The sequence below is a fragment of the Ixodes scapularis genome, unplaced genomic scaffold (assembly GCF_016920785.2).
Source record: "Ixodes scapularis isolate PalLabHiFi unplaced genomic scaffold, ASM1692078v2 PGA_scaffold0__279_contigs__length_252992795, whole genome shotgun sequence".
In the NCBI taxonomy this organism is placed as follows: Eukaryota; Metazoa; Arthropoda; class Arachnida; order Ixodida; family Ixodidae; genus Ixodes; species Ixodes scapularis.
Window position 1 is genome coordinate 91,790,630 of NW_024609835.1, and position 22,199 is coordinate 91,812,828.

Sequence of the window (22,199 nt, forward strand, 5' to 3'; positions counted from 1 at the left end):
CTTGCTGCAGGAGCGGTAACTTTAGCGCTGCACCGTGCTTCCCACGTGCTCCAACTGTTTCTAATACTGATTTAGTTATTTTCTATGATACTCAGATAATTTCTAATTAGAAAACTATGTTTATTTTCAATAATCAAAATATCAATTAATATATTTTAGTTAATTATCCGACTTATCGTTACGATTAGCCGCCTATATTACGTCTCCCTTGCCGTAGAACGCACATGCACAAACCGCATTAGTGTAGCGTTAACGGATTTTTTTATACAAATATTTTAATCTTTAGAAACGACCCTCAGTTTAATATTGTGACGGGTATACATTATTTTTCTATAAGTTTCGAGGTGCTTCCTCTGGCGGTTTCTTTTCTAATTAGAAATCCACGTACTTAGATCTTGTGACATTCATGGAGAAGGTTTATTACCTAGTCGTACGAGGACCGGGAAGTTTGTTTCTTCTTCCTTGACCTGCAAACGTAATCAAATGTAATTCTTGCAACTTTAAACTATACATCAATAAACTATTGGAATGTAAGCATTCTAATTGCAATATTTCCTTTCAGGCTGTCTTTAAATTGAGGCCACGGCAGCAGTGGAATCCGTCCGGTTATGGTTTGTATGAAAACGTCCTTTAATTTATGTACGACCCGATTTTCAGTCTCTTTCTAAAACTGGAAATCTCTGTATTCAAATTTTTGAGAGCTGTCGTGTAACCACGCGTCTTCTACATTACATGATTGCTGATGTTTGTGATGGTAGCATATAAGAGCTTCAAATGCTAAGCGAAAAAAGAAATTGTTAATTTCCTAATCCAAGATTGCTAACGGACGACCATCGACGATAGCGTCACAATGGTCAAACACAAAAAAACATCCTTGAGATCAAACTCTATAAACAACGCATCTAAAGAAGCGAATCACGTTTTGGCAACAATCATATTGTTTTAACAAGCGGTATAAAAGAGTAATGCCTACTGGTTTGATTTTATTTCTGTATGATCATAGGGTCACAAGTCATGCTCGAAGCTCGGTCGGACGATTAATCACTTAGAATAAGGGAAAATATGTCAGCAGAAACTCTAGCCAATAGATTTTCCGATTAAATTTGTTATAAAGAACTTTTGAAGGATTTTGACCTGCCGTTCTTTTTTGTCGCATTATAAACATACGTGCTGTGGTAGATGTGTTCATTGACACCCTAGTTTTCAATACACAAAATACTATAAAAAGATAGAAGAAACCTTTCAACTCAATTTTTTTAACTGGGTCTATTGTATGCTACCGTGCCAGTGAGATCGTCACCGTAGCCCTTGCCTGGTAACAAAATAACAAGATTGCATTATTCAAAGTTTTGGCTCTGCATATTAAAGGAAAAAAAAAGAATTATAGGATTAGTCACACTAAAAATTAATTACTGTTTTTTCTTTCGAAGTACGTGGTCGTTCTTTTTAAATTTTTTTCATTTTCTGTGTTTAATATTCAATTTTATACTTCCTATAGCTCATTTTTTCAACTATTGGGAATTTCGTGTGTGAATGGGAAGTGCAATCTGTAGTGTTACACACCAAGATATTTACCTTAATATGGTACTTGTAGCGGCGATTAGAGAAACAAGGAATATGGACGACATCAAGGCTCCCAAGAAAACGGTCAGAGGAGATACTGCAAAAAACAAAAACGAAAGGCTCTTTTGATGGGATTTCAGGTGGCGCATCGTATTTAGTACAAAGTGAAGGTAAGTGGCTACATCTGGAGAAAAAACAACAAAGTAGCGATTTATATTTGACAACGCATCTTCGATTTGGCATCAGTGCTTACCTACAGTACGTGACGTTGCTATCCGGAAAGCGTTTGGCATATATTAGCAAAGAGTTTATCGCTACCCGTCGGTCACTTCATGCTTGACAAGGATTCATTGGAATTCCTTCCAAAACGCGGATCGTCTTAGTTCCTGCGTTTTATCTCGAAGTCAAGAGACATTGCAATCGACCCCGGCGTTTCTTGTTGCTTAAATTGAGATTAAATACCTGGCAGCTGAAGGCCAATCGCTTTTTAGAGTGTAGCTCTTAAGGGCCGTTTACGCATAGAGCGGCATCGAAGTCGGCGTCGCCGTAACTTCGGCCCATCAATAAGGCCTCTTGCCCACTACATATTGCAGGAAGATTAAGGTTACGTGACCTCAACAACAAGAATAACTTCATTTGAGTTTAAGACACGGTACCTTTACACAAACTCAGTTCTCCCAGCTAGATTTAGCGGGAACGTTGACGTCACCTGACCTAACCACGGATTTAGTTTCCCCGATGAATTTAGCAGGGAAATATTTATATGAATTTATGTCATGTGATTTACACATTAATTTATTTTCCCCGCTACATATAGCGAGAAAAAAGACGTCACATGATTTCGTGTCACATGACTTATACACAAATTCAGCTTCACCGCTAGATTTAATAAAAAAATTTACATCACATGACCTCGCCATCAACTCAGTTTCCCCGCTAAATTTAGCGGACAAATTGACTTTACTTCACACGATGTCACGTGACCTGAAGGCAAATTCACTTTCTGTGATAAATTTAGCAGGGCAAATGACGGCACATGGCTTGATGTCGCTAAACCTACACACAAATTCAGCTTTCCCGCTAAATTTAGCGGGAAAATTGGCACGTGACCGGTAACAGCCCTCCAATCCCCATACCTTGTTGACACAGGCCAACCTGACGGCGCTCGTTCCACCATGCAGTAACGTCGACGTCGGCGTCTGCGACGCCGACGGCAACGGCGAGACCGATGCTCGAATCAAAATACTTCAAGAGCTGCCCTCTTATTTCGTTTTACAGAGAAGTGTAAACTCCATTCCTTTTTTATCATCTTATTTCTTATGTTCTCGATTTTCACGATACAGTTTACAAAACAACTATATCCTTTGTGAACAGATCGGAAACTCAACAGCAGAGGTATGCAATGAAAATTACATGGAGACGCCGTAAGTAATCTTCATGCGGAATCATCTAGCCGTACAAATAAAGTTTGACAAAGGAGAGAAAAAGCGGAAAAATAAATAAATGAATTGAAGGATTGGCAACCTTAGAGATTGAAGATAAAGTAGCGGCTTACCCAATTGTGTGAGAGGACTATTCTGAAACGAAACCTAGTACTGGGCGTTTTCACAATAGGTTGTGCAAAAAGGATTGGGGCAACATTTTTTATAGTTGCGGAAATATATATATTAAAGCCATGTTCTTGGGAGGAGCATTCAACTATATGCGAACGCTGTAGCTAATTTTCTTATGGATATATAAAATTTCAACGCTAGAGGAGGGAAGACTGCTAAGGTTTCACTAGGGGACTTCGCACAGTCACCAGGTTCACACCAAATCATCTATGTTGTAAAAATTGTTTTAATTTAGTTTATGAAAGGCTTACCAGTTTTCAGAAAACATGCAAAATAAACACGTTCTAGAAAAACGTTCAAAAAGTATTTATCAATGAACGAATTTTTAGAAAAAATCAAACTAAATAAAATTAGTCGTCTTCAAATGTATCGTAAGAATATAAAACAAAAATATGATTACCCACTAGAGTACTTCTGTTATTAATGCAGAACCGCAGCTCAGTTTCATAAATTCGGCAGTATAGCGCGCCTATGCTAAAAAATAAGTACCCCTATTTTTATTTTCTTGAGACTCTTTTACTTTTTAGAGTGAGTCTAACCAGCTCCTGATGGCAAAATATTGAGTTACATGTGACCTCTTTAAGGGAAAAACGACAACCAACCTTCACTCAGATTAAGGAGCTTGTGTTCGTTATAAGGGCTTTGCCGCACGACGTTGGCTCCAGTGACATTTTCTAGAACATACTAAAGTACAGCGGTGCTGCTTTATTGTAGCATGTAAACATTTACGGTGTCCCCATTTTGGCTTCATATTTGTGTTTTGTTTCCTTGCGTTGCGTCCTAAGGTCTCCACTTTCCCCAAAAGCCATCCAAATTGAGTGTTTTTAGGGAGTGCCGTAAAATGCTCCGCAGAAATATTTCCGTGATATGTGTAGATTTATTAGTGCTCTATCATGTCCACCCTTTTTTAACTGAAATTAGACCTTTAACTTTTTAACAACAGGGTTAATTACTAACAGTAATTATTACCCTATTGTACAAAACGCTCATTTCTTTCTTAAATTTGCCCTTAGACAGGAACCAATATGAAATCAACCCTTTTTGTGAGCGATGCGTACTTTTTACAGAAACGATTGGGGCTGAGTTTCGTAAAAGAGGTTATGTATAGCTGGGTGCTTCTCACAAAGAAATTACTTTCCTATAGTTTGTCTTGTACAGAAATATGCAAAATAGAAAAAAACAATCATTGTGCCAACTGACATGGAAACACCGAAGACGAAAATCCTTGTGCTTATTGACTTCTATCTGTATTCCATTGTAATTGCATTTAATGGTGCGCAAGGATACCTAGAAATGGTAAGCTGGTTCGTCGGCACACAATGCTGAACACGAAGATACAGACTCTGCAGATACTACTTCTTTTGCCTTGTATTCGGAGAGATAGTACTTTCTGGCGTTAAGGGTTTGTGCTTTTCAGTAATTAGCTGTACATACAGTTCTCAACTGCCGGCAGTAGTGGCGTTCTCTGAAAGTCCTTTGTGAGCAAAAGGCCAGGGAAGGGAGGGGGGGGGGCGAGAGTTAGGGGGCAACGTAAGGAAACACAAACATTTAACTAAGCTAGGGTCAGTATGACTTGCTAAACCCTATGATAGAGCACCCATGCTGTGCAACCTTTGCCCTTTGTAAGACATGTCTCTTTGAACTTTGAGAACATAATAGCGCTTCACGACAGGGACGAGAGTGGGAAAATGAGAACAGAATGCGCTAACTTCAACTGGTTTAATTGTCAGAAAATGAAGGGTATAAATGCTCTGCATCATCGCACCATTCAATCAATCCCATTCTACACCAATGCTTGCAAGAACTATGTCTCATTATCGCCCAAATCGATTGACGCCACGCTGACACATCAATCCCCGCAGCTCGAAGTTTCAGTACCAACTCGCCCAAGAACCCGCATTGTCTCCTTAAAGCCAACGCCGTGCGGAAAATCGCCTATAGCGAATACAAGCAAACTAAATTTGAGCGAAGGTTCGTTGTCATTTTCGTTTTAAGAGTGTCATACGTTACCAAACATTGTGCCATGACTAGTTAGTTTGAGTCACTGAGAGCGGATGGGGAGCGTTTTAAGAAAATAGTTTTTTTTTTCATTATTGATGTGCAAGTTTGCAAGGTTACAGAAATAAGCTCCGTGTCTGCATTATTAACAGAAATAAAATAAGGGTTATTAATGTTCTTTACGTATATATTTGTAACATGAATTTAGATATGATTATCTTGGTAAATTGTTCGTCCCTTTAATGAAGTAGTTTGTTGGTGCATAATTTGTACTTGGGTCTATAAAACGTGTTTATTTCACTTGGTTCGTAAGTTCTTTTGCATAGTAATCGTTTATTGCAATTTTATTATTATGTTTAGTGTACTAAACCCTTCATAAAATAAATTGAAAAGTATTTACTACGTTCACTCTGCGTTGCGAAATTAACGGCTGTGCAACGTACTATAGCGAAAACTTGGCAATCTCAAGGCCTTGAGCTTCAAAAGTTTATATATCCAGAAGAAAATGAGCTACGGCTTCCGCAAATAGATGAATGCTCCTCCAATGTCTTTGACATTTATTTTGGAGCGCAGCTCTCAGGCGCCCGTTTCCAGCGTGAGCGGCGTCGGCGTCGCCGTCGCCGTCGCCGTCGTCGTCGGCGTAACCGCGCGGTGCATTATGGGAAATGTCCCATAATGCACCGCGGTGACGCGCTTGTTGCATTATGGGACGTTTCCCATAATGCGCCGCGCGGGAGCGAGGAGGATGGAGGGGGAGGAGCGGAAGAGAAGGAATGAGGAAGAAGGATGAGGGGAGGGGGAAAATGAGGAGTGAGGAGGAGGGAGAAGAAAGAGGGAGGAGGAGGAAGGAGGAGGAGAAGAGGAGAAGCAAGAGAGGATGGAAGCGAGGGGCATGGGAGAAGTAGATGAGGAGGGGAGGAGAGGGTGCGGATGAGGAGGGGCACACATCCCCTCCGTACCCTTTTCTCCTCCTCCTCAAGAGCTGCGCTCTAATTCGGAATTGCAGGAAGTTGTAAACGTATTTCATTTTTTTTTCACATAAATATAAAATATATGATCAGGATCATTGCAGAATCTGATGTGGAAACAATCTAACGTGGAACATCGCACATTTCAAACCGGTAAATTATCACTTTTCTAGGCAGGCCTTATGAACATCAAAGTGATATTGTTATTTTATAGCCGTTCATTTAAAACTAAAAATAAAAGATTGAGCAAATATGATAACGAATAAAATATCTTTTTACGACATTTGAACAGTGAAATTTGAACAACGGTGTTCTTATACTGCTCGCTCTAGTGGATCCTACGTTGTAAAACGAACCAGAATAATCGGCGCCTTATTACAGAAATCTAGAATATTCATCAAATATATATTAATGTGATGCATTTTACCTAGAAAATTTCAAGGCGCAGTTCTCTTCTTGTAAAGCATAAGGCCAACAAGCTTGCTAAAGTTAACGGCGGGCGTGTTTGCAGACGACCGAATAAGCACTCAAAAGAACTTGTTGCGTCATATACAGATACGCACTGCGAGCAAACAGACAGCATCGTGTACTCTCTGTGCCTACCGGGAGATGGCACAAAATGTTACTTTTATAATCTGTGTGCCAACATTACTAGGTCGTCCACGAACACGCCCGTCGCAGATTTTAACAAGTTTGTTGATTTCACTTTTAACAGGGAAGGTAGTACGCCTTGAAATTTCCCAAGGTACAGTGTACCATCGCATTGCGAATTCAGTGAAAGTTTGAGTTCCCTATCTGGAGGAGCCAATTTCTTTGACCTGTATTACAGTGTAAGATTCACTGTGTGCACCCCACAAAAGTGTCTAGTTCTACGTTTCTATTGACTTCGGGTCTTAAAATTTACCCAATCTCGGTCACTTACCTCCCTTCTCATGCGGGATAGGGTTCTCGCTTTTTTCAGTTGCTCCATCAACAGGGAAGTTTTCTTCTGTCACCTCAACTCCTGGATGATTTGTGTTTGTTAATTTCGAGGAGGTTGCTGTTGACTGGCTTTTGGCTGGCTTAGGACTTGATCTCTCGAGATTTCCGATTCGGTCATTCAAGGTGCTCCTGGATTTGTGAACTTGCGTGTTTGAATCTGTTGATCCGCAGAAACTTGATCCACAGAGCGTTTCACTGGGTGAATACACAGTAGTGTGCGTCTTTATGTGATGATTAGCTGAAGGCGATTGAGCTGTGTTTATAGTAGAACTGATGTCACTCGGTGTTGTTACAAAAATATTAGTCGTCAGGTCAAAACCCTTTGCTAGTTCTTGTGGGATACCTTCTGTAGTTATATTCAGTGGACGTGATTCAGTTGTGGCGTGACGTTTTAAAGAAAGGTTTTTTGATGAACCAAAGTAATTAGTTGTAACCAAAACTGATGGTTTAGTAGAAGACTGTTCAACAGCGGTTTTCAATTTATGAGTTGTATATGTTGAATCATTAGTCGTTGATATAACTAGGTTTGGATTTAGTGTTGTTTTACGAGACTTACTTGGTGCAATTGATGTGAACGGAGTTATCGCAATTTTTTCTCCCGAAGAGATTGAAACACTTGCTTCTAACGAGTGTGTTGTGCGTTCTAGTGCCAATCTCTTTCTTCCCGAAGAACCTTCCACACCAGCCGTTTCAGCTGCGGACAAAGTGCTGAAAATTTGCTTTAGTGTTGCAAGGTTTGTTTTTTCTGTGACAGTAGTCAATGGTTGGGGTAAGGCGATACGTTCACCTGATGCTGATACTTCAGTTGAAATTTTTTTATCTTGTGTAGCGAGTTCGTCATTTTGATATCTGGTGGTGGATTTTTCTACAGTTGGAGGCAAATCACTCGATAAGGTTGATGCATGCGAAGGTCGATGTGTGTGTGCAATTTCTGAAGCAGGTATTGAGGTAAACGAAGTTGTTAATTCATACCTACTTTCTACTTTTTCAGTAACGGTTGGTTTACCTTGTGTGACTGCCTCTGAAATATCTGCGTTTTTCGGGTGGACATCTTTTTTCGTAGATAGGCCCCCTCCTTCTTCCTTTGTGTTTTCTGTGACCTGCAGTGTTACGCCCTCAGTACCACGTTCCTGAGGACTTGTTGAAAAGTCATATGAAGATGAGGTTTCTGAATGCGCAGAAGTCATTTTCTTAGCTTCCTTGCCTTCCTCTGTGACCTGTCTTTTTTCTGTTGACGCAGCTTGGGCGCTAGATTTATGTGTGTTCCATACCTCCTTTACAGTACTTCTTAGGTTGTTTAATGGTGAATAAAGATTCCATTGTTTTTCTGACACATTTTCTTCTGTTGATGGCATAGTTGTAAAGTCGGGCTCTTTGCTTACCAAGGCGATACCAATGCTGTTTTGTGCTGTATCAGCAACCGTGGTAATTTTTAAATTTTGCTTCATGGTTACATGCGTTAAAGCTTCGCCTTTTGGTGTTTCGTATTGCATCAATGGGGTAGTTGAAGTGTTTTTGGATAACGTAAGTTCAAGAGTAGCTGGCTTTGAATTTGTGATGGAAGAATTGAGTTCCTGTTGAGCCATGTTTCTGCTTTTGGTGACTGCATAAGTCTTCGCGTAAGTGGTAGTCCATTGCTCTTCAGTTGAAGAAGTTTCAGAAGGTATTGCAGATTGTTCAGATGAACGTTTTGATGCAGGTGTTGACTGACTTGAACTTTGCGTCGAGGAGCCTTTTGAGAAAACCTCTTCGTTTTCGTCTGAAACCAAAATATATTTTATCACACTTTTTAACTGCTTTAAGAACAAGTGGCAGTACTAAATGTGTGACTATACTGACAAATTGAATATATTACTAGTGAAAAACAGCAACATGATTTAATACAAATATATACACATTCAAATATACAAAATTGGGCTGACTTGCCATTGTTAGTAAAATACTGAAATGCGTTCGATGAAAAATTTGTCGCTATTACATTACTATTGGGAAGTGACATTAAATTAATAATATGTGAATTTATTTCTCGCTCACCCAAACCAACCACCGTGTGATTCCAAGTCAGTTCGTGCAATACTATGTTCCGGGACATAATTTTGATATATTTTTATTAAAAGTATATATGAGAGCAATATTCTTGGGAGGAACATTCAGCTATATATGAACGCCGTAGCATTTGTTTTCGCTGAGATATAAAATAAAGAAGCTTGAGGCATGGACATTGAGAAGATTTCCCGATGCTAATTTGCACAGTGGTCATTTTTAATGGAAGCTTTCACGTCACCTTAACTTGTTTAATTTTTTTACAAGATACAAACAACACATACACAAACAATTAAAATATCCATAAATTATTTCTATGCAAACAAGTAAAATCAAAAATGGCATAAAACGTGTTTTAGAGACATACTCACAATTTTTTTTGCAAATAAATCATATTTTATAATACTTCACGAAACATATCAAAATGCGCGTCTCTAAATATTATTTACGAATATATGTCGCTAATAAACCCACCGTTAATTACAATCTTCTTATTAACGCCGAAATGCAACTGATTTCTCGAAATGCCTCAAGATTGGGCGTCGAAATTTTTAAAAAAAGGAAACACCTTTTTTTTAACTCCCTTTGGCATTTTGCAGTGACTTGAACTAACTTGTGATGGAAAACATTAAGTAACATATGACCTCCAAACGAGAAAAACTATGACAAACTTTCACTCGGAGCGAGCCGACTTCTTCGTCATAGCGGCCGTGCCGCACACCACCAACCATTTTGAGGGGCAGTTATGGCATGTATCATTAATTTTTTTTAATTTTTTTTCAAAATGGTTGAGTATAACGGAAGCGAAAAGGGGCTTTGAGCTGGAATACCATTACTTAGATTACAATTAAAATGCACTCTGCAATTCGTATTTCTAACATTCCCATTACAATTCACAATTCACTCTGCAATTCACATTTCACTCTGAAAATTCGCTAACTATGCATATAAGCTTAAAACTCTCAGTTGCGCAAGTGGTCATGTATGCATCCAATCTCTCGGCTTACATTGGCTTCTACAAATTAGAGGTGTGGATTCCCCTCACAGGTTTTACGGTAATACACTCTGCTCGCTTCACCGCATGGGACCGTCGAATCCGTTCCGCAAAGAGAAGGAACATGCAGACATTTGTTACTTTTTCACGCAGCCCTTCCACAAAGTCCTTAGCGGTGGCAGTTGAGTTAAGCGGACATCGCAAGTTTGTGAGCGTTGCGTGGTGTTTAAGAACACCAGCTACTCCATCACAAGCGCTTTTTCCGTGTCCAGTGACTGAAAAGATACATCTTGTTGAAGAGTTCGGCTTCCGAGACAACTCGTGCAAATGGAAGCGATTCTTGAAATGCGCGGCCGCTCCGCTCCGTCTGACACTAAAATTATTTCAGAAAAGACTGGGTAATGTTCATCAACATACTCTTTTATGCCCTTTGTGGCCAGAAGAGCGTGAACTGTGCCATGTGTTGCGTCATCGCTGACTACAGCAAAGCTTTGCGTGTCTTGCGTGGACGCAGTTACACATCTCAAGAGAGACACTTGAGTTTGTTTTTCCAATAAGAACTCTGCAGCTTTCTGCATTTGGGAAGATTACTGTCCAATTTTCCGCAAAATCGAAGTGGGACATCACTGCATTGGGTGGTAAGGCGGTTCTTGTGTCACGTATTAGGCTTTGCTGAAGCTCATGGATGTAAGAATCCCTCATATACGTTTCGCTCCATGACTCCACTTCCCGCAGGAAGGCGGAAGTATTCATAACCTTTTTGACGAGTTCGCCGGCGTCCCATAACGCGAAACAGATCTCTTTGTTTCGTCGAGATGAAGCGACTGCAGCGATATGCTCTGCATTTTTTGGCATTTTGCAACGGCGCAGGAACCAATCTGTGGAGCACAGCAGAGGTAGATGCGCTTGAGGTCGTCTTCAGTAAATGTCTTCTTTGGGACATTTTTCATTGCCGTTAAAAGCAACTGACAATAGACGGAATACACCTCGTGTTTAGGACTCGTTTTTACCCATTTCGGTCGTAGGTTACAAAATTTAGAGATGCCTAGTTTTCGATGGGGCTGGTCCTTCCTAAACAGCTGGTAAGCTTCCTTAATAAAGAGGGTCAAAAATCTTTTTACGACATTGCTCTTGCATTTGTTGATCATGACTTTGACGACAACCTCTTTGTTGGGGCTTTGAACGGAGCATGAGAGGTCGTCGCATGTGTAGTACTCAAGCGCAACCCTCACGCCTTCGGAATTCGCCTTTCTCTCCATGTAGGGATCGCGGGTTGCACATACACCACCTTTACGCTCCAGTTTTTTGTTTGATCTATCATGTAGGCAGTCGCTTTCGGTATCAAACGCAATATATTTTCTTCTAGACGCTTAGTGACAGAAGCGCGTACAATCGCATGCGTTGTTGGTGGGAACTACATGCCTTCAGCGCTTAGCGGAATGTGTCAAACCACACCGCGAAGTGCTCACAACTGTCTTCGCCGGCTTTCACGTCATAAACGCTCGACAGCTTTCTTTTTAATGAAGAACTCGCTTGAGCTTGTTTTTTCTTCAAATAAGTTTCGCGCATTTTTTGTAGTTTTACGGGGTTTCAATGGAGTTACCGATTGACTAGCAGCACACAAGTCTTTACGCACTTCGTCAGAATTTCATCAGAGTCCCGGAAAGAAGAGTTTCATGTCCTTACGTTGTGAGGAGAGCAATCTCATTCTGGAGGTATTTGTAGCAATGTTGGCATAAAAGTTCAGATTCACTCCCTGTCCGTGGAGCCCGTAGTTTTTTTAACCGCACTTTGTTGAGCCTCCCTACCGGTACGAGGCGCTTGTCGCTTTACCTTTGTTATTCAGTTCCCGTTTATAGTCCACACAGAACAGTCTCACTGTGCTGAATCGTTGGGCCAAGGCTGTTCAACCTGACACTAGTCTCTTACTCGCTTCGTAAATGGCAGAACTGGAAACGTCCGCCAAAACGCCTATTTGAGAGGTTCTGAAATCCTCTCTCCCGGCTTAAAATATCCGGTCAGAGTTCCGAAAGAAAATGCTCTTGTGGTTATCAACATCTGTCTTCTCTTGTAGATATAATCGGTGCGTCGCGCGCAGTTAAGTTGGTGTTGGTTGTTTTAATTCCACTTGTTGAGCGCCAAAGACACCGAGTCTCCTGCAAGCATAGCGATAGTCAGCTGTCTTTAGTTTGAATCACCCTGTAGAAGTTTCTATTATTGTAATGTTTCTTTTATTGTAATGTTTCTTGGGCTTTCGGTGTTGGAGTGTAGTGTGTGTGTGTGTGTGTGTGTCTGTGTGTGTGTGTACGTGTACGTGTGCGTGCTTGCGTGCGCGCGCGCGCGTGTGTGTGTAAGTACGTGTGTGTGTGTGTGTGTGTGCGTATGTGTGTGTGTGTTGGAAAAGGAGGTTACGGTAATAACCAAAAGAGAGGTGTGTTAGGGGTTCTGTCTCGGACGTTTCACATATTGTGGTGAAACTTATCTGTTTAGGTCCTTGGGAGAAGTACCCATTCCCGTTGCTGTCCTTAACCTTGGAGGGATTTAGTTTGTCTGGTTAAGTTCAGTCAAGCCTTTGCGGTCATATGTCTTATCTTCCTTATTTTTTTATTTCTACGTGGGCATGCAGTTATTATCATTCTTCTTGTGAATAAGCTCAGCTGCGTTTGAACTTTCGTTTTGTAGTGTGCGCTATTTCTGTTTTTCCTAGTCTCAATGCTTAGATTGTAATGCTTCCTGACTAACTGACCTCCATATTTTCCTTTGCAACTACTCTCGCCTTATTTTCCCGTAACTGACTCTGCACGTATTTAGCTTTGTGTTTCAAGGTAATGTGATGTGCTTACGATTCGTAACTGCCGCCAGCAGTGGCGTTCGCAGGCGTTTCTTTTTTTGTTCGTGATAAGGAGGGGGAAGAAGAGGGCAAGGTGGGGGGAGTATGGCCACACAACGAAAAAGCAATGCTCGGAACAGCAGAACTTTCCGCTCCCTAAATAGAGTCCCGCTTTCTAGCTTTTGACGCTTTTATGAAGGCGACGTTATGCGGCACAGCCGCTATAACGAAGACATCGGATCGGTCCGAGTGAAGGTTTGTCATAGCTTTTTCCGTTTGGGGGTCATATGTTACTAAATGTTTGGCCACTACAAGTTTCTTGAAGTCACTGCAAAGTGCCAAGGGGAGTTGAACAAAGTAAAATAAAAGAGGGATTTTTTTTTTAAATATCGACTCCCAATCTTGCAACATTTCAAGAAATCAGCTGCATTTCCGCGCTAATAACAAGAAGACATATAAGGGTGGGCATATTATCTTTATATATTCGTAAAGATAATTTGAGGACGCGCATTTTGATAGGTTTTGCGAAGTAATATAAAAGATAGTTTATTCGCAAACAAAATGTGAATTTATCTCTAAAACGCGTTTTTATATCATGCTTGATTGTTTTGTTTGCAGACAAATATTTTATTGATATTTTTACTTTTTTCTTGTATGTGTTGATTATTTTTTGAGAAATGTACTAAAACATTCATGAGGACGTCTAAGCTTGGATGACAAAATGACGACTGTGCAAATTAGCATCGTTGAAACTTCTCCATTTCCACGCCTCGAGCTTCTCTATTTTATATCTGAGCGAAAACTATTGTTGCGTCATTCATTCATAGCTGAATGTTCCTCCCAAGAGTATGGCTTTCATAAATATTTAACAAACATTTCGAAATTCTGACCCGGACTATCATTGCATGAATTGACGCGGAATCACCCCCCCCCCCCCCCCCATCATTTTGTTTCCGTCTTGTGAACCGACACGGAAACGAAATAAGCCTAAATTTCAGACACCTAAAACCATGTTGAATTAACCTGAGACTGTGGGTAGAGAAGAAACATTAAAAAAAAAACGTAGAAGGGACAAAAAATAGACAGGACGACGTCTCAAACTCAGTTAACTCATTTATTTAGTCCACTTCCTTATATATCTCAATCTCAAGGTCATCTCCACCAACACAAAAGGACAAAGTTATACAGATCAAGCGCCACAGCCTTCATCACACAATGCAACAACTTTGTCCTTTTGTGTTGGTGGAGATGACCTTGAGATTGAGACTATATAAGGAAGTGGACTAAATAAATGAGTTAGCTGAGTTTGAGACGTCGTCCTGTCTATTTTCTGTCCCTTCTACGTTTCGATGTTTCTTCTCTACCCCAGTGTCAGGTTAATTAAGCATGGTTAATATTCACCAGCTCGCCTGCACCCTCACGATTTTTTACCTAAAATACACCTATTATCTGCAACTACTTGCTACCAAAAATAAATCCGTGGCGTATCTAGGCAAGTGCTGACTTCAAAATTTCAAAGCTGATGCTTGATCATAATGCAACTAGGCAAATCCCTGTATAAATAATGTGTTTAAAGATCATGAAGAATGATGCAAATCAGAAACAAGAACCGCTATAATATTAAAGCAATCCAATGTGAATTGCTCATGCCTCGGGTGGCTTAAGACAGGCTAGTCATTAGTTTAATTTTCAACTTATTAGATATACAAGTGCCTAAAGAGCAGAAGGCCAGACATTCGAAACATTTATTAAATGCGTAATGAACGAATAATACTTGAAAAAATAAATAACCACAGCTTGTCCGTCTTTCACTGGCATTGAGTTTTTTCTCAAACGTTCCGTTTTTGGAACATTGGCATTTGACAGTAGCAAAATTCAACGTAACCTGGGGCCTGCACTTCGACATAGTTTTTAGTCTTGTAGGTAGCGCCCCCTGTGCAGCGGTTGGCAGAAACTTGTTTGGTAGCTTTCATTGCCGTTCTTTTGAGATTGTCCAGCACGAGTAAGCCGCGGCGTCCACGTGCAGTACGTGGCAATCTCACCACTTGTCAATGTAAGTAGAGAACAACCTTATTGCTTCCTTTTTTGTGGTGGCACACTTCTTTACCGTGCAATAATTCTCCTCTTAGGATATGACTCAACGCTTCCTTACTTTGGAGGTTGCAGTTGAGCTTTTGTTCAGCCTTTCCGATGAAGAACGCGAAGATGCATCTATATGCCAGTTGCCACCTGACGAAGATGACAACATTACTGACGAAGAGCACGTGAACGAAAATGACGTGCAGGGTTGGTGCGTTAATTCTCCGGAGAGCACCAGTATCGAGCCACAGCGGAAGAGACCCGCGAGGAAATTCCGTGAAGAACCGGTAGTTGGTACCTCAGTGTGTGCAGGGAAGGCGCACAAAGCTTCCACCAAGGCGGGTAACAAGACCCCAAAGTCTTCTAATAGAGCGGAATGAAGTCAACATTCTATGTTTCACAAAACACTTGCCAACCAGCACCCTCGGCCGTTGGTAGAGGAGTTTCCTGAGCTTCCAAACATGAGCCTGTTTTTGCTGTTCACCAAATTTATTTCTCCTGAATACCTTGGGTTGCTCGCTGAAATGACCACAAGGTATGGACTTCAGTAAGGAACCGAGTTGGACGTCACAGCAGCGGATATTAGGCAGTTTTTTGGCTCTTACTTCTCAGTGGCTATCACTCCGTTCCCCCCGAAGACTCTTACTAGAGTACGGCTGAAGACCTTTGCGTGCCTCTAGTGGCGACAGTGATGTCCCGCAATAGGTTCAGGCAACTGAAAAGATTTTTTCACATTGTGGACAATACTCAGTTGAAAGCAGGTGAGAAGATGGCGAAGATTCATCCATTTTACGAAGAGATTTTAAAATGTTTCCTCCAGTTTGGAGTGTTCCATGAAAGCCTCAACATCGACGAGTCCATAGTGCCCTTTTCTGGCCACCACTCGTGCAAAATGTTCTTACGCGGGAAGCCCATTAGATTTGGTTATAAGATATGGATGATGTGCTCTCCAAATGGGTATCCCTATGCGATGGGGATATATTGCGGAAGAAAGGAGAAGGATGACAAGACACCCCTCGGGCTCAGGGTGGTCAGCAACATGGTATCTGTCCTGTCTAGCCCTGAGCAAAATGAGGTCTAATTTGACAACTTTTTCACCTCTTACGATCTCCTGACGAAACTGGCTGACGAAGGTATAAGAGCGACAGGAACTGTTCGAGAAACAAGAACTGGTAGTTGTCCGCTGGGGAGCCAGAAAGACATCGCAAAAGAGGAGAGAGGAGCTTTCGACTACAAGTGTGACTGTGCGGTATACGCATGCAGATGGCACGACAACACAGTGGTCACAGTTGCCTCTAACCATCTCAGCCATGAGCCCGTTTGTACCGCAAAGCGCTTTTCACGACGCTGCAAGGAAAAGGTAGATATTGAGAAACCATATCCCAGACATCACACGACGTCGGGCCAACATTGGTATTTAATTCGCAAACAATGGTCAGATATTGCGCCAATGTGGCCATCGCAGAACCAATATTGGTGGTACACTGGAATATACTGGCCAACGTTGGCCTGACTTGACCAACGGCTCACCAACGTTGGTAATCGATTGGCTTAGGATGGCCAACATTGGCCTACCTCAGCCACTAACTTACCAACGTTGGCAATCGATTGGTTTAGACTGGCCAACATTGGCCAACCTCAGCCAACGGCTTAGCAACGTTGGCAATTGGTTAGCTTAGGTTGGCGAACATTGGCCTGTCTTAGCCAATTGGTTACGAACATTGGTAATCAATTGGCTTAGGCTGGCCAACATTGGTCTATGTTAGCCAATGAGTTGCCATCATTGGTAATCGATTGGCTAAGACAGGCCAATGTTGGCCAGCTTAAGCCAATCAATTACCGACATTGGTAATCGATTGACTTAGGCTGGGCAACATTGGCCTTGTGTTAGCCAGTGGCTTACCAATGTTATATATAATTGGCTTAGTTCTTTTAATGTGCTGATCGCGCACGCTGAGAACAATCTCTAGCTGTGCCTCCGTGGGGAACGATTCTTCTGTTTTCACACGCAGAGCAAGTTAGCAACTGAATTAGAACGCTGTATGCATTGCGAGCTGTAGCAAGTTTGAACTTCCACGCAGAAAAAAACCGTGTTCGGTGACAGGTTAAAAATAAACGCTGGGGAGGAGGTCGACTCCTCCTGATCTTTCGATCTACAAATATGGAAAGAGATGGGAGGAGCTTCTACCACCTGTCACCGACTATAACTAACACGCGTCTTCCCAAAACTGATAGTTATGCTTAGTAAATTCCACACGAAATACAAAATGCACGCTTCCTTCGATTTGTGTATATGTTTATACCGCAAAAAGCATAGTGCCTCTTCTCTATGCCCATTTAGCGACGCAGCCGGGAAACCTTTCCAAAGAGGGGGGGGAGGCAGCCCCGAAATTTCCACCCGCTTCCCCAACCTAGGACACGGGTGTATTGTCAGCTGTATGTGATCTTGAAAATCTCAAGGCAACCCGCTTTGCTGAGCCGCGAAACGCGGCCTATAATTCAGACTGAACCGGACAAAATTAAAAAATAAATAAAAAGCACTAATAATTTTAGGAAAAAAAATAAAGCCTTAAACAAATATCCAGCGACTGCGTAAGCAATTACATGTCTTCACGAATAAAAATTCGTTGAATTAACATCTCGAACACCCTATGTTTGAGGTAGGAGGTGACATAAAGCTGATGGGCATTTCAATCTGCAAAGAAAACTTATCACGCATCATATAACAGAAGAAGCTGCATTATGCCTGCTTGTCCAAAAATGACTTCAAAGTGCGTACAAAATACGGCAACTGCAGTACTGACTACGGTAGTGACAACGCCCTCAGAAATATAAGCTGTAATAGAGCCAACGGGTTACCAAAGTTGGCAATCGATTGGTTTAAGCTGGCCACCAATTGCCTGTCTTAGCCAGTGGCCTACCGACGTTGGTAATTGATTGGCTTAGTCTGGTGTGATGAGCGATCCCGCGACCAGCCGAAGAGGACGAGAAAGAAGAAGACGAGGTGGGGGCGTGCGAGGAGCGCGAGAGGGGATTCGGGCGGTTGACAAAGGACGGTGCAGACGCGACCAGGCCGGACCTCCGTCGGCGTGACCAGACGTCAAGAGGCCCGACCCACAACCCACTTCTCACGCAGTCCGGGCGCCAAGCTTCCGGAGGTAGACAAGACTGCATGCGTGGCGCAGTTGAACACCCGCTGCCACTCCGTGCCACAGACGTTCTGGGCCTGACTCAAGCCTTCGGCCAACGCCCAACTGCCTCGTCGCTACGTCCTTTGGCCCAGACCTTGGCGGACACCTAGTCATAGGCTGCCACCGGCGTACGGGGCCTGATTCAACCCTTCGGCCATCGGTAAACTGCCTCGTCACTACGTCCGGACCTCGGCCCTGGCGTCGTAGACCCCTGATCATCGGCTACCACGGGTGCTACGCCGCAAGGACTGAAAAGTCGTGAGCGAGGGACTTTTTAGGGGACACTCAAACCTTAACATTTGTTGAAGTGCTGCTTGGGAGTGTGCTTTCTTAAGACCAATGTGGGTTTGAAAGCGTTGATCTTTGACCTTTGGATCTTTTCGTTGATGCCATCAGTGCGAAGCTAACAATTGAAGAATCGGCAGCTTAAAAATGGTGCTGAAGTGGCTGCCAGGGCCTTGCGACACGGGAGGCTGCAGGAAGAGGCGTTCGGAAGCCGTAATGGCTCCCCAGCCCCAGGACTCAATATTTCTTGAAGTTAGAGGAACGACGTCCACGGTGTAAATTGATAAAAACACGTTTACTCAGCAGGATATGTACAACGCTCACCGCTGCCTCGATCGTCTCGATGTTCTCTGTCCTCGCGCTTCTTTTCCGCACTTTCTCGTCTTCGGTCCTTTGTTGCGCGCACATTCCTCCTCTTCGTTTTCAATATTTAACACACTCCGGGCCCGAGGTGGGAATTTCAAGCGGGTACAAACGCTGTACAGGCCTGATGATTTCACTCCCTTTTGGCAGCTTTACCTTACATGCCCGCACTACACCGTCTTTGCCTTCAATGCGTCCCGTAATGACCCCAGTCTTCCAGAACAGCTTTTGTACACTATCATCATGAATTATTACTACATCACGTATTTTTAGGTTATGAGTACGCTGCACTTTTCGGGAGTGAAAACTGCGGAGCACAAGTAGGTATTCATGCTGCCATCGTTTCCACATGTGCTCCACCACACGCTGTCGGTGAATCCAAAGATTAAGTATTTCTAGCTGAGCTATTAACTCATCTGAAGCATCTGTTGGAGATAGAATACGACAACCTAACAAAAAATGAGACGGAGTCAATACGTCTGGCTCATTGGAACTGGAGTAAATGAAAGTGATCGGTCGTGAATTCACAACCGCTTCGGTTTCAGACAGTAAGGTGCCCAGCTGTTGCAGATCGAAAGACCCCTTTCCCAATAATTTGCGAAGGCACGTCTTCACAATTCCAATGAGCCTTTCCCAGAAACCGCCCCACCATGGCGCTCTTTCTGCGATAAATCTCCACGTTACATGATGACTAGCATAGTAGTTTTTCACTTCATCTTCTCTCAGCAACTGGTGCATTGCAGCTAGTTCTCTTGATGCCCTTTTAAAAGTTGCAGCGTTATCCGAGTACACGACTCGCGGGGTGCCACGCCTGGCACAGAATCTTCTAAAAGCCATAAGAAAAGAGTCTGCCGTAAGGTCTACAACAAGCTCAAGAAGAATGGCTCTAACAACAGCACAAGTGAATAGCACAAAGTACGCTTTCAGTACGCTACAGTGTTTCACAAAAATAGGTCCGGCAAAGTCTACTCCCGTAACTTCGAAGGGGCGAGAGCTTAGGACTCGGTCACTTGGAAGGGGAGCCATCGGCGCACTTGCCGCTTTAAGGCGGAACCGGGCACAAAGTAGACACTTTCCGGTAACCCGTTTAACAGCCTGTCGTGCACTGGTGACCCAAAACCTAGCACGCAGTTCAGTTAAGGTGTCACCGACTCCTCCGTGGAGCACCGCTTTGTGAGCATGTAGAACAATCAGTCTAGTCACAGAGTGTTCACCTGGAAGTAGTACGGGGCTTTTCTCGTTGTAGGACAACATCGCGTTTTGAAGGCGGCTCCTAATTCGGACGAGTCCTTCGTCGTCAATAAAGGGATGGAGGTCTCGTATTGGCGAATTATTTTCTAGGTTTTCTCCTTTCATTAGCTGTGGCATTTCATCTGCAAATGCTTCTCGCTGTACTTGACGTAACCATACGTTCTCGGCTGCTCGAAGTTCCTGGGCCGTAAGTGTGCCTTCACGACGCGTCGTCGGTGAACGGCAGTTGTTTGCGAAACGCTTTATCCAAGCTGTCACCCTTGTCATCTTGGTCCAAGTGCTGTACTTGTCGGGGCTAAATATCGGCTCATTTGCCACGCTGACGAGAACTGGAACATCACGTTTCAATTCCAATATCGTATCATCATCCACGTCTGTAGACTCGACGGCAGCAGTTATCCCAGGCCAGCATTCCTGTGCTCTTGATAGCCATTCAGGTCCTCTCCACCAGAGGTTGTTTGCTAAAAGTTCCTTTGCAGAAACTCCTCGAGTCAAGAGATCCGCTGGATTCACATTTCCAGGGCAATGGCTCCAGTGAGACGGATCCGTTGCTGTCTGTATTTCTGTCACTCTGTTAGAAACAAACTGTTTCCACTTGGCTGCACGACTTCGGATCCAACATAGAGTGACAGTTGAGTCGGTCCACAAGTGGTAAATCATGTTCCAATGCTTGTTTGCCAGCGTCTCTTTCAGGAACTTCATTAAACGAGCGGCCAGAACTGCCGCAACTAGTTCCAAGCGAGGAAGGGTGATACGTTTGATAGGAGCTACCCGACACTTTGAGAGCAAGTGTTGGACGCTCACATTTCCGGTTGTATCCTCGATCCTCAGGTAGGCCACTGCACCATAGGCACTCGAACTGGCGTCCGCAAACACGTGAAGTTGGTGGCGTGCAGAGTTATCTTAAAAGTTCTTCAACCCACATCTGGGAATCGAAAATGTCTGTAACGCCCTGAATTCTTCACACCATTCGTCCCATTCTTTCTGTAATGCTCTAGGCATGTCTTCTTCGCATTCGGTGCCGTGTTCCCAAATCCTCTGGAAAAGGATTTTAATCCTGATGAAAAGCGGAGGCAACCACCCCAAAGGGTCAAACAGTCGCGCTGTCGTCTGAAGAACAAAACGCTTAGTGTTGTCTTTGTCTCCGAGGAACTGCAGCACTGTTTCGACATTAAGGTGAAGCTTGTCGGTGTCGGTATTCCATAAAAGACCGAGGACCTTTCTAGCTGCCGAAGCCGAAGACGGTGCAACTTCCTTTCCAATGTGTCGTTGAAGCGCCTCGTCGTTTGTGGTCCATTTCTGAAGCGTCATGCCAGCTTCCTCAAGGATGACTTTAGCTTCTCTGTAGACACTAAATGCCTCGTTTGAAGTCGAAACTCCCGTGACTAGATCGTCCACATAAAAGTTCTCGCAGAGTAGCCTAGTTGTGTTTTGAAAAGCTACTTCCATACGCTTGAAATGATGCTGTAATGTGGCAGTCAGTAGAAATGGACTTGCCGTCGTTCCAAAAGGTACGCGAGTCATTCGATACTCTTCCACTTTAGGCAGGGGATGGCCTGTCTTTGGCATCTGCTCAAACCACAGGAATCGTAGAGCGTCTCTGTCGGTTCCTCTAATAGATATCTGAAGAAAAGCCTTTTGAATATCTGCTGTGAGACCTATCTTGTGCAGCCTGAAGTTCACGAGCGTCTTCACCATGTCATTGGTCAAATTCGACCCTTTCTCCAGATGATGATTCAGTGAAGCTACCCCAAGTGCATGGGATGAGGCGTCAAAGACGACTCGCAGTCTTGTCGTTGTTGATGATTCTCGTACCACAGGCTTATGAGGCATGTAGTAACACTTGTCAGGTATGCTTTGGCCGTAAGTTATCTTCTCTGCATGTCCATCCACTTCTTATCGCCGGACAGCTGCGTCATACTGCTGGATCATCTCTGTATCTGTGATGAGCCGTCGAACCAAGCTGAGTAGCCGCTTGACTGCAACCGTATGGTTGTCTGACAGGTCCACGTTAAGGTTCTTCCAAGGAAGAGCTACTTC

General features: G+C 43.0%; 1 protein-coding gene across 1 annotated transcript in view; it reads right to left on the bottom strand.

The window, feature by feature from the left end:
• Positions 1 to 393: 393 nt before the first annotated feature.
• The window catches only part of LOC8053523 (mucin-16), a 36,346-nt gene continuing 14,540 nt past the window's right edge, over positions 394 to 22,199 (bottom strand). The window contains exons 3-5 of the mRNA XM_002433335.5: positions 7,065 to 8,882; positions 1,576 to 1,660; positions 394 to 467 (exon numbers count right to left, since the gene is read on the bottom strand). Coding sequence (XP_002433380.5) covers positions 425 to 467; positions 1,576 to 1,660; positions 7,065 to 8,882 — 1,946 coding nt within the window. The 3' untranslated portion in view covers positions 394 to 424. The remainder of the gene's footprint in view (positions 468 to 1,575; positions 1,661 to 7,064; positions 8,883 to 22,199) is intronic.